This window comes from Sipha flava, unplaced genomic scaffold, assembly GCF_003268045.1.
Source record: "Sipha flava isolate LNK unplaced genomic scaffold, YSA_version1 304_pilon_pilon, whole genome shotgun sequence".
NCBI classification, from domain to species: domain Eukaryota; kingdom Metazoa; phylum Arthropoda; class Insecta; order Hemiptera; family Aphididae; genus Sipha; species Sipha flava.
The window spans coordinates 483,288-502,631 of NW_020272981.1; the positions used below are offsets into that span (position 1 = coordinate 483,288).

At 34.7% G+C, this 19,344-nt stretch overlaps 1 protein-coding gene across 2 annotated transcripts in view; it reads right to left on the bottom strand.

Annotated features, from left to right (window-relative positions):
* Positions 1 to 9,166, bottom strand: part of LOC112686331 — a 44,740-nt gene extending 35,574 nt beyond the window's left edge. The window contains exons 1-2 of one of the 2 annotated variants that reach the window (XM_025558550.1): positions 8,789 to 9,166; positions 7,263 to 7,391 (exon numbers count right to left, since the gene is read on the bottom strand). In XM_025558550.1, the coding sequence (XP_025414335.1) occupies positions 7,263 to 7,335 (73 nt within the window). In that variant the 5' untranslated portion in view covers positions 7,336 to 7,391; positions 8,789 to 9,166. Of the gene's footprint in view, positions 1 to 7,262; positions 7,392 to 8,788 lie in introns of those variants that run through there. The other variant, XM_025558549.1, reaches the window with a different exon arrangement.
* Between the last annotated feature and the right edge of the window lie 10,178 nt (positions 9,167 to 19,344).

The following is a 19,344-nucleotide window of genomic DNA, read 5'->3' on the forward strand; positions in this document are numbered from 1 at the left end:
ACGGTGATGAATAATAATGTACTGCATCACTATTTATACATGAACTGTGACCAGGGTCAGAATCCTGGAATCAACACCGGTATTCGCTAAAAGTCGAAGAGTAAAATAAAATATAAATCACTCAAAGTTGGGAGAAATCAAGAGAAACATCTATATATTTCCCAAATACATCTGTATAGTGTTGTGTAAAATGTTTTTGGTAAAGGACGAATGAAATATTTAACATGTTGAGAGTTAATTTATTTACGCCTAAAACTATTACCTACTATGATCGTTTACGTTTATATTATATCGACATCAGTTTTTTTGTGTACAGATCGTAAAAAAAGAATTGTATTTCAGTTTCCTCGTATAAGATATTCAGTACCACGGCGTGCATTAAATAAAATATTGATAATTAACGGAATACGAATCCAATCATCATAAACGGTGATCATCACGAAAAATCGAATAACCTTTTCCGTCGCTGGTATTTATACACACGATAATACCGTACATATATAATTACAGTACATGTATAATTATATTATAAGGTAGACGGTAGACTTGTCTACACTACTTCCGTTATTATACGGTTTAAGGTAAACCCCAACCTTGCAACTCTTTTGGCACATTTTACATCACCCGAGCCACTCTAACTGCAGTCATCCCATTGATTTAACCTTTATGTCGAATTAACTACGAAGTCGAACGCCAATGGGGCAATCCTTCGATCGTTATTTTACTTAAATATTGTAATTTCATGCTTACAATAGACTCGGTGGTCATTTTTCTGTTTTTATTGTTTTAGTCTTGTTGTTCTAACGTGATATTAATGCACGCTGATTCTACCGCACGGGTTTCGCCCGTGTACAAAAATTAAACGATGTACGCGTGCAGCGCCATGGTCGCGATGGCGTGAAATGTCGGCAAACCAAACGCGGTATATATAATATTATCGCACGCGGACGACACCGATTGCAGCGGTCGTCCGAACAGAAACCCGTCCCAAGCTCGGCCGAACCCAACCGTGTACCGGGTATAACGGTACACCCGGTCGAATAGTCGCAGACAAACGTGCGTGTGCGGCCTAACACCGCTCGTCGCGGGTAAATATGTTAACGACGATACATACAATGGTCGAGGAACAGGAAGCGCGAAGGAAAAACCGCGCGCGCTTGTGTGTGTGTATAAACACGTATAATTGTCTATCGTCTCGAGTTGACGACGTATTAGTACGTACATCACGACACCACGTGCGTACTCGTGGATTCACCTCGCGAACTGGTTGCACATTTTTATTTATCGTGTTCGTAACGAATCGAACCGCAACCGTACGCGACCGGGTCAGCGCGTACGAATACAATATTGTCGTCGTCTTCTCCGTGCGACGCGTACGAATCGAATCGGGCCAAGAGTTCAAAATAACGCGTCCAAAACCGAGTACCGGCTTGTGGTGACGAAGAACAATATAATATTTTTTATTCCATCTCGTTATCGTCGTACCGAAAAAAATAATTATTTCCACACCGCACGTCGCGACGGTTACGATTCTGCTGCTGCTGCTGCTGCTGCTGCTGTTGATGATGATGATGACGATATCGCGCGTTCAGATCGGCTGCAATTAGTCACCGTTCCGCGCGCGTAAATGTATCGCACGGCGAAGGATTCGTCCCGGAAACGAGCGCGGTACACGTACACGTGTTACGACAAACGTGTACGCCCGTTAAATGAACAACTCTTTCGCGGACAATACTTTTCCTTATAGGTTCGTCTACGTATCGTTTTTTTCCTCCTAGCGATGCGGCCACTGCCGTCCTGTTCCGTCCGCGCGACTGCGTTTCCGCGGTGGCGTTGTTTTCAAACGAAATATCGACGCGTTTTTCAATCGAAATCCTATGATCACCATTAGCTCTTCCATTTCGGTCACAAAAGTACCGCGGGATTCCTTTGAACCGCTCACATTTTCATATCGCACCGCGTTCGAATGTTTCTACTGTGCTTAAAATCGACAACTTTTAATAGTACTAAATCGGGACACATATGTATCAAGTTTACCCTTTTTATTGTCACGTATATAAAGAATCAAAGATAAGGAGTGTGTGGTTCTTCGTGGTGTAGAAATGCAGAATTAAGACTGTTTTCGCCGTGTCCGTAACAATACCTATTTATCAACCGTCAAAATCGATTTCTTCTCTGCTAAAAAACTTCAATCCTGGACATTTATCGGTTTCGAGACGTCTCTTCGGGACATCGTGACACTAGTCATTAAACCGGAAATGCCCCGGCAAATCGGGGCCGTAGTGCATCCCTAGTTATACTCCAAATGCGTTGATTTATTCTAAGCTAAAAATGGTTGTATTTGATGAGCATTTATTTTCTTCTGACTTAGCAACGCATTTCTTTCGCAAAACATTTCACTCGTACGATACAACGCAAGGAATCAGGTCGGATGAACGGTGCGAACTCGAGGAAAAAATAACTCACCACATCTGCGTAGAATTTATTACGGTCGAGGACATCCGTAATTAAGCCCAGTCCTATTATAAACGCGTATAGGTCGAGCATTCTTATAATCATGTTAAAATAATATCACCGGAGTTTCATTCTTATACGTACGTCCGTAATGTACACGCGTTAATACTGATCGGTTATTATGAAACGTCGCCGCTACGCATAAAACGGCTGTTTACACTATCATATTACTATTATGTTGTTATAAAATTTTGCTCGTAATTTCGTTATACGATGTATGTCGTGATATATTATAGTGGTGTATTACTAGGAGATTAAAATATTATTAAAATATCCATAATAACGGTGCGCGGGTTAAGCGACCGTGTCGAGTGCGGACATTGCGGTGCAACAGCGGTGTATTGAAAATGCGCTCTGCTCTGGTTTCGTAAAAATTTTACCATGGCAAAATCTGTTCGAACCGTAGAATACTATTATATATTATAAGCAAACAAAAATAATAAAAATATAATATTTTCAAACAATAGAAACCCCACACGTAATTTAATAATTTTTAGATTATTAGTATTATTATTATTATTTTTTTTACTTATAATCATTATCATAATATGTCGCGACGCGTACGTACAGTAAGGTGTACAATCGACTGAAATCCGAACAAATGGTACATCATTATTCTTCATACAGTCCGCGCATAGCCGTTACGTATCGTTGATTTTTGCATTGTGTGCGTCGCCAATGTTCCACGAAATTACCCGGAAAAATGGTTTCAAATCGAAGTCGTTGTTTATTTTCATTCGTAGACACGAAAGTCAATGTCAGCCTTATAGTAAATAAAAAAAATATATATATAAAAAAATCGCGCGATACATAATTCCCATAAACATGAACGTCCTCGCGCGTGTATTGTAAACCATATGGTTTTAATGTATTGTTATTGTACTCGCATTACCTACTTACGACTAACAATTATGCGCGCTGACGTGGTAATGGGAAAAACTTCGTATTTCGAACACCTATTGAATAATAATAAAAATAATAATAAGGGGTTTTACGAGGCGGTAATTAACATTATATTCCACTTCGGTGAGAATTAGAAAACGCCGAAACACTTAGTCAGTTGGAGTGTATAATTAAAACGCGTACAACAATCGCTTCTATTAACATTTAAAAATCGAACTGACGAAAAAAATCAAATTATAAAAGTATAATGAATATATAGGTATATTCATCATGCGGTACACATTTTAGTATTTCACTAGCACAGTAGGGTTTTTGTCAAATTCTCCCGAGAGATCCACGGGAAACGTAATTTCACGATTTGGATATATATTATTTAGTAATGGGTAAACGGACGTTTTACTACTCTTGATAAACGTTCTAAGCGAACGTGATGATAATATTTTAATAGTTTTCGTGAAATATGACGAAAAAAATTTTTTTCTCTCTAGACCAAGTGCGGTCGTCACGACACTCGTGACTCTTGCGAGCTTGCCTAAAACATAATAATATAATAATTTATCATGAATGGCTTTATATACGTAAGATTTTCTAATATATGCACGTGTGAGAATGGAAACGATGCACTGGACCTTGAACTAGTTTTTGAGTAGCTAACGATATTTTTCTCCGTAATTTCAGTGTATACTATTTTTACGCGCATGCTCTGCCCGTGGATACAATTGTTATTATATTATATACCATTCGCGACGCCCCGGTGTAATTGAAGAAATTCTATTCATTAATACCATTTATTGTGTATATAATATATACAACATGTGATATGGTTAGATGGATTATTATTATTTTGGTTATCTTACACACGACGTGTACATACACGTGTACATGTAAACACACAATAATATATGTTTATGAATTTAAATTTCCTACTGCTAAATAACTTTAAATTACTATATCATGTGTATAAAATTTGTTACTAATGCGGATATTAATTTGTTTAAAAATCATAATTGATGTTGGTCAGATTTGTGAAACAGGTTGAACACTTTTTTTTGGACTGTGAGTATAAAATTATTTTTGTTCCGGTAGATTATTATGCATAATAAGCATAGGAAACTTATATAGTCGCGTTGTTGTGCGAATCGCATGCCCGAAACATTTGTATTTAAATACCGAATTTTACTGATATGAAAAATAACATCTAAACCTAAGAGAAGATGAATGGTTTTTTTCATTTTTTATTTTTTAATATATTTTTACGATATTCAGAAAATAAATATTTACGCGTTTTGAATTTTAACGAGACATAGCCTTCTAAAGGTCACATGAAATTCAATTAGCTATATAGAAATATGATATTACACCTTGAAAACATATTTGATGGAAATTGTATCTTGCACGTAGGTCATTAAAATAAATAAATAGTTTATTTGGCTAACTAATTGTAACAATGTATGAAAACAGAGAATAATTTTGAGTGGTCATTATTTAATCACAAAAATATAAAAATATTTCTGTGAGCAGAAATTTTAATAGTAACTTTTGAAATTATTCATATATATATATATATATATACACGCTGAAGTCAGAAAATTACTGAAACGAAAAATACGAACTTGATGTGGTATTATACGGTGCCGTATGATCATTATATTATTTTTAGTGTATAATATATGTAAGCAAATAATTAGTATGTTAATTATAAAATTATATCATTGAGAATAGATTATTTATTCTCTATATTATGTTATTTTATTGTTAGGTTAAAAATGTTTATCATCGTAGTTATTAAAACTCAAACAGTGGAATAGTGAAATGATTATATCATTGGTTAAGAGCTGAAGATTTTTAATTAATTATTAAAGGTATTGTTAAGGTTTACAGTTGATATTTTGAAAAACATCCAGGGATATATAATATATAGCTTTCTTAAAGTGCTATAGGCTTCTTTGATTCTAAGTCATTGCGACATGGACAAAAACAATTGGCTTTTGATAGGTTTCTTAATCATAATACCATGGAACCAGTCAATATCGATGTTTTCGGGATAAAAATATGAACAATGTTTTTTTTTAATTATTGCATAGATCGTAGGAAATAGATAATAAATATCGACGCAGGAACCGCAATGCTGACTGCAATAATATCCGGTAGCTGTTCTGTAGCTTAATGATTTGCATGCAAAACAAAAGTTTCGCCTGCGTTATTTTACAGTTCTCACTCGTACATACACATACAAATAAGTAAGCCTCGCGGAGATTTCGATCGAACTGGTTACTACAGTTGTTAGTATCACTTTCATTACAGGTACTCTGCGTGTTTAGTTTCATTGCAGTGAAAAGGGCACTAATCCAAAATTGAAAATATAAAATAAAAAAGATTACACGTTTGTATGTATATCGCTTGGTTACCACACGATTGCGTACGATGCACCTTTTTGGGAACACGATTCCGTACCTTAAAACAATTAACTTTAATATTTACCCCAAAAGTCGAACGATCGTGTATGATTTACCGTGATACGTTGCAACATTTAAGTTATAATTTATGAAAATTAAATTTTGAAAAAATAACTTAAGTCAAAATATTTCAAATAATAAACGATTAAAATAATGAATTGTAAAAGCGCTGTAACTGTTTTATTTTTTCGGATTGTATAAGTTGAATTGCATTTTCCATATTACTAAACGTTGATATAATATACACTCGCTCAATGCACTACAACGATCAACGATCGTCTGAAGCACGGAAAATACTGTATTATATAACGGAAATAACGAAATTTCGCTAAATCTAATATAATTGATATTATTAACATTAAATAAATATCATTAAATGTACGTAATAAAAGCGATAAAACACAAAGTATTCATTAACTTTTTCTAGTTCACTCGTATAGTAATGTGGTATGCAACGCTTAAAACTTCGTACGGAATCGTATAGCTTAAAAATGTATCACCGATAGGGAACGTACGCACAATCGTGTTTTATTTTATCGTTTGCACACTTTATCCACTTGGCATGCACGTTGTCTACGTTTCAAGTGCATAATCTGATGTTTTAAACATCAGACTAATCTTATGGTTTCTAAAATTATAAATGGCGAAGTCGATTCCCCTGTCCCCCCATATAAACTCAATTTCAGAGCTGCAAGTTCCTATTCCAGATACTCTTTTCCTGTCTATATTCCTTTTAGCCGTTGTAATTATCTAACAAATCGTCCGTATAATGAAACTACCAATAAGGACCCACTATTCCTTAGTACTTAGAATTAAATAATTGTCTGGTTGTTCTTTATATCTAGTATTTATATTTTTTAATTTTTCTTAATTATTGTGTATAACTATACAATGGAATTGGGCACGACCCGTATTTAATAATAGTATAATACAAAATCAGGTCCTTCAAGTGCGCAGAAAAACGATTCATTTTCACCCCAGCTTTTGCACTAACTATTTTTAAGGGCAGAAACTACACACAGCTGGTATAATTTCCGGATGGTCGTGGTTATTTCTTTTTAGATCTTTTTAGATCTGCATTTAACTTTTTTACTAAGTGACAGCAAAACAGTAATGGTTTCATTCAAATTTTAAGATTAACACAAAGCAATAAAACATGAAACATTGAGCCAAGCCGTAGACTGGTCCACAAAATCACGAGGACCATCGTGTAGAATTTCTTGAATATTTTGAGCGCTGGCTATCGACCGCAATTGTATAGTAAAATTATGATAAATACGAACGAGCACGTGCTCGCCGCCAAGATCGCGTTCGATCTTTTAAAAGTGATTACTCGCGGATAGGATGACGGACCGCAGTCGGTCAAATGCAAAACATAATGTGACTTACCGATTAGCAACACGGTAATGTGAAGTAATATAAAACCGGATCTCGTTAATTTTTTCAACACGGCAATGTCCATGTTCGTCGTCCACTAAGCGTGCAGCTCGTCGTCAACTTGTTCAAAAACACTGATTTCTAGAGAGAAAAATGTAATTTTAGAAATCATAATCATCGTGTAGTATTTCATGTTACACACGCGCGTGAATACGTCAATAAGTATTAGTGCGCGTATTATCAAAAATATAATATACGCGCATGTCCATCCCCTCTATATCGTGTTGCATACGTATCAGTATACAGACCGCACGGAAAACGCGGGATTATATTTTTCAGTACGGCGGCGGCTGCGGCGGTTGTGACAGTTTTTGCATACGTGTGCAGCTAATAGGTACAGTGCGTAAAAAAATGAAAGTGCGAATGGCAAACGTTTTTTATTTTTATTTTCATTCTCGCTCAAGTTGAATTACCTCGACCGTACCCCATGATTCCGCGTGTGTAAACGATAAACGAGCGGTAAACACAATACATAACTATATACACTATATGCCTATATTAATATATATTTATATATACATACATACCTAAGTATTACATATCGGATGTTATACTATATGGTGTGTACCGTAAATGGGAACGTGAAACAACCGCTTTTCGAAAAACCAGGCTTGTTAAATCAATAGTTGTGTATTATATTATGCTTGAACTGTACGATGTTCTAAACGGAATCAGATATATTTTTGTACACTTCGACACTCGTGATCGAAAAGTTCTTATCGGTCTACTCGCTAATTTAATCGTTATCAAGATTTGTTTTTTGACCGATACGGGCGTGTGTATAGCAAATTCGAAGACGCGTTTTTTTTTTTTTACTTTTTTACGTTCTCGTTAAAAAAAAAAAAACACGTCCAATGTCGCACGTCACGCATGGCATTGGGCAGCGGGCGTGTTTCCTGATCCACCAAGATGGATAATAAATGTTTACGGACTTGGGCGGAAAGCGTATAAGTACACACACACACACTCGTACATGCGTATTATTGCTCTTTATTTTTAATGTATTTATTTTTAATTTTTAAATATCAACGATCGTTTATCGATGCTTTTCGAAGTGCTTAAGAGAGCTTAAGGGCTGACGCACGCCGAAGGTCGCAGTGAAAGCGACACTTTCTCTCCGGTCGCCCGGCACCGGCTAATCACGTATCCGGATGAACCTACACACGTGTCGGCGTCTCAGCAGCGCGCGTATACGTGCGTGAATTACGCAATCGTCCGGCTTCGTTGTCACTTCCGAAACGCGCGTGTCGAAGCGCGTCGAAACGGTCTTTCTGTGTCGTTTTTCCGGGATACCGGTGCCCGCGACTAGGGGGTGAGGGAAAAAAACGAGAGTTAGTGGTTGCGGACAAGGGGTACACAGGTGCACCGTAGTGATACCACGGCGGTGCGCTACGAGACACCGGAAACTTGAACGCCCGCGACGATGCGTCGTCGCATCCGCGTGCGCACATAATATTTATACGTTTGGTATGCTGTACCTGCAGAGGACGGATGTGTTTGTTGAGTGAACTCGTCGTCCCATTGCGGCTCGATCGCACCGTGCACGTAAAATGATGTACAGTATTATTATTATTATTATTATTATTATTATGATATAAATTCGAATGTATTACGGGAAGAGTAAAGTTATATATTGATGTTTAAAAAAAAAAACGAAAAAAGCGAAACTTCATACTCTCTAACTTAACACTCTCTGTATCGATAACGTACGCTTGTCGTTGCACCGCGCAAAAACACGTCTTTCCGTAACACTCCAACGTACAGCGATGTGCGTGTGTCTTGAGTGACGCGCACCTTATCACGTCGGTGTGGACACTACTGGAGAGCAGAAACCTGCGCGCACGAGACCACGGCAATGCCCCCGGCCTTCGACCGGGACCGGTGTGCGTGCCGACTCACCCCCACTCGGCTCCGGTTATTTTCCCACCAAGCGCGTCTTCTTTCACCTACTTTCCTCTGCACATAGAAAGCGTACCAGAGATATACAACGCGCGACTGGTTTCTCTCCCTCTCTCTCTCGCTCTCTCTCTCTCTCTCCCTTTTACCCTCTCTTTTTCTCCCTCTCTTTCTTAATCTTCTTTTATTTTTTCATGAAGGTACGACGTGTAGAAAAATCGCGACAATATTATGCGTTTCAGCATACGTTTGCACGCGCGCGCTTAGACGCATTCTTTCTCGTTCACGTCAAATACGCATCACACGAATTATACGTACCACATACGCTGCTCAGTCGAGGATGGCTGTATCGATAATTTCCCGAGCGTCTCTTAACATCGATTTTTAGATGTTTAATTTATTTCGCCTTAGTTAATCATATGTGTTTTTCTGTCAAGACTTATTCGTGCAGTGGCGATAGGTAAACTATATGCTATTTTGTATTGCAAAGTTGTTAACACGTACGCGGTACACGGTTAGGTGGACAGAAATAATATTCTCATCGAAGCATACGTGCTTTGGTAAAAACTTATCGTTGTGCAATCAGGCATTGAACTCGATCCGAATGAAACGTCATAATAATATCTGCGGTGTAGTACCTTATGCATACATGTATAATATACCTTTGGAAATAGTTCATTCCACGCGCGTCGATAGCTCAAGGTTGGATTTATGCGAGCCGTGTGTGCAATCATATGAAATTCGACGCACATGTTCCTCCCCGAATACTACCAGTAACTCCAATATCGTATGCACATCATAACAACTGCAGAATTTCCGTTTTTACCTTCAAAGCACCTGAAGTCCATCATTTTATCGTATTTTTCGGCTTAGAATTTTCGTCCAATCGCTACTACATGCGTGAAATATAAAGCGGATCGCTGTCAACTTCTCTCGGAGTCCGAACAAAGTCTCGATTATATCATACTACATCACTTATTATATTGATCTTCGAGCAACAATGATTTCCTACTGGAAACAGTTTCCTGAACTGCTCAAAAAAAAAAAAAAAAAACAATGAATTTCGATTAAAATAACAAAATAAAAATGTATAGAGGACTATTAGTACAACAAATATTAGATTACCAAAGAACGGTCGTTATCGTTATGTAGAAAGGTATAATATTGTGAGTACATACGTGCCTTTATAGAATAATTAGTTCTGTACATATTTATTTTGTATATATATATATACATTTATGTATATATTTGCATGTGAAATGTATGTATGACAGTGCTTTCAAATAAACAAATGCAGTATTAAATTTTCACCCAGAGAATGTGAATGTATTAAGAAAATATTATGTTTAAGAGAAAATATAATTTTTTACTTTACACAATACTATACATATATATATATATATATATAGGTATCTATAAATGTATACTATATGATATTATACGAATTTAAGTTTACATAGTTATAATACACGGGTTTTTTCAATTTAAAACCATGCACGACAATCAGATCAAAAAAACAAAATATTTATATAACTTCAGATCGATGTACTAATTGGTCGATGATCGAAAAGTTATCATATGGTAAACTTTAAAAGTTATAAACAAATGTAGTAAATTTTGTATTTCACTCAAAAACCATCATTGCGGAAGTGTACATTTTTACATTAGACTTTATACGTAGATTGTTCAATAATACGATAAGATTATGATGATCAATTGAACAAAATAATAATATATGTAGAGTTTCAGTTCCGATTTTCGGGCGGATCACGAAGTAGTCTTGGTCGCAGACACATAATCCCCGATACAATTACAACGCGATGATGTACATGAACCGCTTTTTCAAACCAACAATATTCTCTTAATCAAAGGTCTTAAATTAATAAATGCAACGGTTTAGAGCAGCACGAAAAGAAATTATGGGTTTGGATTTCCAATGGTTTTCAGATCACAATCTCATTCGCCTATTTCGTTTTGGATACAGTTTACAGCGGTAAATAATATTATTTGTTTAGACGTACATGGATACATTGAAAACCCGCTGCTGGAATGGCTCATATGTTCATCAAGCCGTGCGTCATCGATATGATGCATTGCACCGAATGTCCGTGTATAATAATAATAATAATAATATATATACCATAATAATAAGACGAGTATACTCACACATGCGCAGGTCCGTGGTAATAGCGTATACGTATTTATAAATACCTTCCCTTTCACGAAACTATTCGGTATTATACATATGCTTTCTATTCGACCCAGGCTACTGGTCGATGAGTTTTTACACCGAACGGTAATCCGGCACAACGCCAGTTTATCTACGTATAAAATATGTACAACACGTATGCAATACGCAGTGTTATTGTTCATTACATATACAGGGTGACCTTGCTGGCGCCGTTCAAAGAGAAAACAATATTTAGATTTAAATGTACTGAACACCTTTGAGGCATTGGGCGAACACGTGGATTTTTAATAATACGTGAACAAATCGAATGTGTATGTGTAAGTATGTACATAAAGATGAGATGAAATGAAGTACAACCAGTATACCCATTCCCGTGTATTGTGTGTGTGTGTGTGTGTGTCTGTGTCTGTGTGTTTTTCGGATACAATCTCCTCCGGTCAGGGTGCATTGCGATGGATATATTATCATTAATTTTATTATTATTTTTATTATATTTCACCACACTCATGTACATTATACGTGTAGACCGACGAAGGACGTTTATGTTTTTTGTTGTAGAGACTTTCCCAATTCGACATTTTGACACACGCCGCCGCCACAGTCGTTGAACATTATGTAGTGTATGTATGTACACTAATAGTACATTAAGAGCTGCATATTACACGGCATACCTTTAATAGCGGTGTACATATTGCGCACACGCGTATATACGGACGTATTATTAGTGCTATACGTGTGGGGTTGATTTCTTTTTCTCGCGAACATTTCTTGATTTAGTAATGAGAAGAAGAAGAATAAAAACAAGTATGGCACATTTCGCAAGAACAATAACACAATTTTTTTAATTTATCATGCCATAAATATTCATACAGCGTGTTAAAGAAAGAAAAATTCATATTTTTTTAGAGGCCGTAAGATGAGCGTATCTAAATCTGATGAACATAATATTATATAGAAACATACTGTATTGAATCGGTTCAAACATACAAAGAAATTACTCGAATTGTTCTGGAACAAAATTTAGAACTACTTATCCCTCACACTTTTTTCGTACCGCGAGGATGGTACATGACGACCACTATGTACGAATGTTTGAGCTAAAACACAATAATACAAATCGTTATTAAAAATATTATAAAACCGCTGATTAAGTTTTTTTTTCACCTGTTACTTCTTCAAAATACATTTTTATACGATTTTTGTAGTTTCATTACATTATTGTAATACATACATTATAGTATTTATGTACTTACGCGCACGCTTGACCCGTTAAAACGGCATTTCAATAATTGTCTACACGGCCTGATAATTACTAATTATTGTGTTTTTATATTTAGTAACAAAATATAATAGTAAGACGAAATATGCGGTGGATATAAATGAACACGGTTAATTAACCAGAAAACGAACCAAGGTATACGAAAGTCCCCATAGTAGGCACTTTAACGACACCGTTTATATTAACACGTAATCATAATAATATTATACTAATATGTAAAATACATAACTAATTATTCGATTAAAATTGTGTCACAAGAGGGATGTTTATATATATCTCGTGCAATGTCCATCTAGTTAATCAAGTATCTACCCACACACACACATACACATTGGTCCTATACGGTCTGACAAGCATATTATGCCTGTCTATAAACAATGTAATTTCGAGAGTGAAAAATATTATAGTGCGCACCTATCTATAAATACCGAGTGACGATACTATTATGATATAGAGTATTGTCGATTTTTCAGACTGTTATTATAAGGAAAAAAATTTAATATTTGTATAACATCCATATGCGAATTCGAGTGTAGTAATTTAAGTCATTGAATACAGTACGTATACACATGAATAATGTAAGGAATCACGTAACGTCAAATTAAATAAAAAATACCTGGGGATGGGTAATAATAATAATACTCGAGTAGTAATGGTACACAAAATAGATACCCACGTCAAACTCGAATATATTTATTAATTCTTTCGTCACAAAATGATTTTTAACGTTTTATTTTTAAATTGATTATAAATACAATTTTGCTTAGTATCTACTATTGTAGTGACTGGAACTTTATTGGACTCGTTTATCGAAATAATAAAAACAAAGATATTTTAATTAATTCGTACATTTCCCAAATACTCTTCAGTATGTCTACTGGTATGCACACACAAACACACACACACTCACATATACACGAGGACCACCCATTGATGTGATGATGAAATTTATTTTCCAACCATTATATTATTGTCGCAACCGTCGTGGGTCCGTCATCCATTAGTGTGAAACTGTTATCGTGACTTATCGTCAAGTATACTGAACTCAGAACAAAGTGCGAGAGTATGCTAATGGGTCGACTATAATTTATAATTCCTACACCGAAGAGTATTTCACCAGCACGCACGTTCATCATGCACCGTTAGTGCGAACACTAATCTTATTCGGTTCGAATAAAGGAAAATACGAATTGAAATAAATTCATATTGTTACACTTTTGGCCACGCATCTTTAAAAACGTTGCAAGACGACGTTTCAAACCTCGAAGAACCCGATAGACGTATTTCACACAGCGTACATATTTAAGCCAGGATTGCATGATAGAGAAAACGGTATAAATACGAGTTATGGGAATCGTGCAACAATATTCCAATGCGATAGTTACTACGTAAATACTGTTACAAATATTAAAATATTAATTATTTAATTAAATATTGTAGTAACAAAGTTTCCCAAAGGGCCAGTGACAGTTGCTACCAAACTATGGACAGTTATATTAGAGTTATTGCTGATATAATTTTCAGAAAATATTAGTTTATTCTTATAAAAGTTATTGATCGGAAGGAGGGTGCATGATTGTGGTTTATAGTATTGCAATTTATGTAAATAAATGTACCACTTTGCCAAGTTATAGAATAATGCACATTGAATTACAATAGACTATTAGTTATAGTTGATTATTAATAAATTAGATTAATAATTTAGTAACTCGATTAAACATTATGTACACATATTTTATACACACAAAAAAAAATTTAAATAATTTATTTTGTTGCTATATTCAAATCTTAATAACATCATTTATTTTATCAAGAGCAAGCAAACAGCTAAATAAATTAAAGGAATAGTGATCGGAATCGAAATACAGACCTATGCGTAGGTATAGGAAATTTTAAACAATTTTAATTTAAAATGTGTTGATATAAACTTAATGCTCGAGAACATTTAGTACCTGTAGAAAAAAAAAATTAAAAAACTGACGTCTTTAATATGTTGTCAAGTTCAACTGTGCTGACCGCGGTTACCATCATTACAACATCGTCATAGTTCTATAGTCATTGTCGGCTCAAGGTATAGGCGAGCTAGGCACCTGCCTAGAGCGGCACTATAGTAAAGGTGGCATTTTAAAAATTGACTCGTACATTTTTTTTAAGTTTTATCGGTGTTTTTTAAGAAGAATATTTAAATTGATTCATTCGTGAAAACTACTTACCTATATAATAAAATTATATTGTCTATAGTTATTATATTACTTTACGTCCTACGCTGGGCGTTTTCAATTATTCCAAAAATATAAATAATCACACAATCACTTCCGCGAGTTCCAATTGTCGCTATAGTGATGAGTTTTGAGTAATAATTATAGAAATCATTTTTAAGTATTTTCACATATAATTTTATATATAAAATTAAAAATTAAAATTTTTCTTGTATAGATGTGTTCCATAAAAAATAGAAGGGAGGGGCTAAGTTAAAATAAGAGCTCAATTTTTTTTAGTGGCGGCAAAATTTGATTTTGCCTATTGTAACTATTTTTGCTTGGGCCTGCCCTGTCTATAGTTAATCGCATATGCTGTGTGTACAGCAACGGAATCAAAGCATTACACGCTTTTTGTTTTTTTTATTTTTCCGATCCGGTGGTTTGAGCTGAAAAATAACAATAAAACAATATAAATTAATATCTATTTAAGCCGAATTCATTCATTTAAACTACGTAGTACGTCCTGTGCATGCGGTCGTTAATAAGCGTATTGCATGGCGAGTGCATAAAACAATATAGCACACGTAAAATTATTATATTGCATGTACTTTTATCTTACAGCAAAGAAAACATACACTCTCGCACACAATATAAATAAGTATATAGTGTAAAAACGTCGTCCGGTTTGCAAATTCTAAATAATAATATTATCAAATATTGTCATCACCATTGTCATCACAGTCGTTATAGTCAATAGAGTTTGAAACACAACGGTCGTCCGTAAAAAATAATAATAATTGTATAGTAATTGTATGTCTTCTATTATCATAATATATATTATACACAAACATACTCAGTACACTGCGCACTGTAATACACACTATAACGTGAAAATTGTTCCTTCAACCCGGACCGCATTTAAGGGGGCACTGGCTACAACTTCCCCAGGTACCATTTTTTTGAGGGTGCCAAAATTTTGTGGTCGGAAATTTCCTCACTTGTGAATTATTGAAATTATTTTTAAATTATTATTTTTTTTGTTTTTAATAACAGCATCATGAATTAATGTTAATTTATTTAATTTATTAATAATATATTATTAATGTATTTATAACAATGTAGCTATCAGCGATCCAGAATATTATTAATATACCTAATATTAGTTACCAAATTTGTTGTGATAATGTCAATAAACATAAATTATTTATAATAATACTGCGTATTATGTTATCGCGTGCGGCGTGCGGTGGCGTGCCTAGGAACTATACAAAAATAGCATTGATTTTAGAATATTTAAAAGGTTCATGAGGATCCTTGATATTGAAAAATATCAATAGTACGATCTATTTGATCTAGAATACCTACTTTATGATACGCATTGATTAGACATAATACTGATAGTCTATCTTCAGTCATCATTGAACGAAGCCAGGTTTTTAATCTTCGAAGTGTGGAGAAACTATGGCTATGGCTCCATCTATATACTTGTGCGTGTCGTATGATAGTACATATTATAATATGCATTTTTTGTTAACAATATATATTTTTATAAATAAGATACGGGCTTGGTAGGGGCCATGGCCCCTAGGGCCCCCCTGGAGCCGCCTCTGTGGGTAGACCCCTTAGGAGGGTGCCAATTTTATTTTTGCGCCGGGGCGCAAAATTTATAAGTGCGACACTGCCACCAACATTAAATCTCTCCATTTCACTCGATCCTGTACTAATTCTTTCCATTCTTGAACTCCCATTTGTTATTTTCATGCATGTTCAAACACATAAATATTAAAAAAATAAAGATACGATTGCATTATTTTTAGTCTCATAGTTTGAAACATACATTTTATTGGTTGAACATATTATTAAAACAAATTAAAAAAATAAACAAAAAAGTGCTAAATTAAATATCAAAAAGATTTCCACATCTTTGACACAGCATTAAAATCAAAAGTCAAGTTTGTTCGGCCTTTTAGCCATATCTTCTTCAAGTTCTGAACCAAGTCCCAGTCTTGCAAAGTTCAACTTGAGCCGCGCCAGTTTCCGAGCCAACCTCACTCACGCTCGTTCACCGTTCCTCAACAGGTTTCCATAATTCCATCATGTCCATAATTTCCGTTTCATCCTTCAATCAGTTTTGTCGTGTCTAAATTCATATCGGCCGATCCTTCCGATCCCGTCGTTGATCCTTCTTTGTTGTTCATATCGGAACCATCCTCTGTGTCGTCCATATCAACCTCCATAGTTTCCAAACTATCGTCCTCGTTGACTTCCATCCGTGCGGTCTATCCATCGTAACCTTAATCCTCGTCGACCTTCATCGGCTCGGAGACGATGCCGGTCGACCTCCATCGACTCGGAGACGTTGACGAAGTTCACCTCCATCGCCTTGAAGACATCTTCTCCAATATTCATATACACCAAAGTAGCACCGACGGTAATATGGACACTGCGAAGCAGCAAGGGATGCCGTACAAACCATACGTGGTCATCTAATTCCTACAAAAAACACGCAAGAGAACACGGAACTGTTAGTACGCAAGGTGAATGAACGTCAAACGTGTGACTTGCAATCGATATGATGTGATCGAATAGATCAGCGAATACAGTTACCCAAGCGCCGGTGTCGCGTTCGTCGGATCCGATGACTTGAATGTCGTGGGGCATTGGACGCAGTAACCACTAACGTAGGAGTACATCGTTTGGGAAAAAATGTAAAGCCGAAAAATACGGTAAATACAAAAAAAAACTATTATCACAGAAAAATTAACGGTTGTTAATCGATTGGAGCTCGTAGTATAGTGAATATTTGCACTCGCAATAATAAATCGGTAACCATTTTCCCGTGGTTACTTGTAGTCGCACCGAATAAATGAGCCCATATTGCGTATTTTCTTTGTGACCGACCACGTATGGCTGTTTACGAATGTACTTGTTAACACACATCAATTGATTTTTGTTAAAATTTCCGGAATTAATCTAAATTAAAATTGCAAACACATATTGAATGTTTTTTAGACGTCCGGACATTATATTGTTTAGTCGACTATATGATCATCGATTGACTATAGTACACGTTGATCGCCTTTAGATTTTTCAAAACATAAAATAGGTCCATGATTTTTTCATAAAATCATAGCAGTCATATATTATGATCTAAATAAAATATTACGAAAACAATACGTGCTGAAAGTTGTACGTCACTGTTGTTCTAAATATAATAAGTATTACTTTAGATACATGCGTTTATGAATAATGAAATCACATTTCTGTTTGATTGAAACTTTCAAATACTTTTGCAGTATAGTTTATGGGTACCAATCAAAATCACAAAATAATAATCATGATAGAGAAAATCGCAAAAAATAATTACAAAAAGGAAAATCCAGAAATTATTTAAAAGCGAAAACAATAATCGTCAAAATTAAAAATTTAGTATTTTGGTTCAGTTGATTTGAAAGAATATAAGTAATTTTAACCTCAGTCCTACAAATGCTATCTTTTGTTTTCTGTTAAATTCACCTTTATTTGCGTAAAACTTAATACTATGATTGTAACTAAAATGTTTATAATGCACTCAAAAGTTTAAATTAAAGTTTAAAATAAACAAAACATTTGACATGCTGTTGTGCTGTAAGTGTATAAATAAATAAAATGCATTGTTATTACTTTTTATATACATAGTTACTTCTGTGTATAATTATTATTTTTTAACCTAAAACAATATGTCTTAAAATTAAAAAAAGATTTATATTATTATGGAATTTATAATAAAATAATCGTTTTTATTTAATTAAAATAATGTATTATTAATCAAACCATTCATAGGTAAGTTTTTTTTTCAAAAAGTGTGAGAAAGTATTAATTTAATCCTCTATTCCAAAGGTTCCCAGCCAGGGTGCCGCGGAACTCTAGGGTACCGCAACTTAAATTTTGGGTGCCGAAAAAATATTTGAAATATATATTTATTTTTAAATGCCTTCATGAAAAATATAGCACTGTGAGTAATAAAGCAGACTATACTCTATGTCTATAGTATAAAACCTATTGTGTATAATTAATTAGGAATATACAATATAATTTAATGTATTAATTATATAACACATATCATTTTTATATAGTAATACAGAGATGTTCAATCTATTTTAATTTTCATACTGGTTTGATGGCTATCGATTATAATGTGAACTGTTTTAAAGTTATTTATAGTGAAATACTAGTTACTTTATCTTATCTTTATTGTTTATTAGTGCTAAATAAAACCGAAGTTACAAAATATACGACATATTACTATTGCGTATTTAGTATAATCTATAAAGTACAGGGCATATGCTATAAGGTGTCTCCAAATTTTTAGAAAATAATAAAGGGTGCCGTGAGTCAAAAAAGGTTGGGAACTCCTGCTCTATTCACAATTTATACTACAAAATAATATATAATAACTACCTACTTATTCTATATTTATACAGTGTC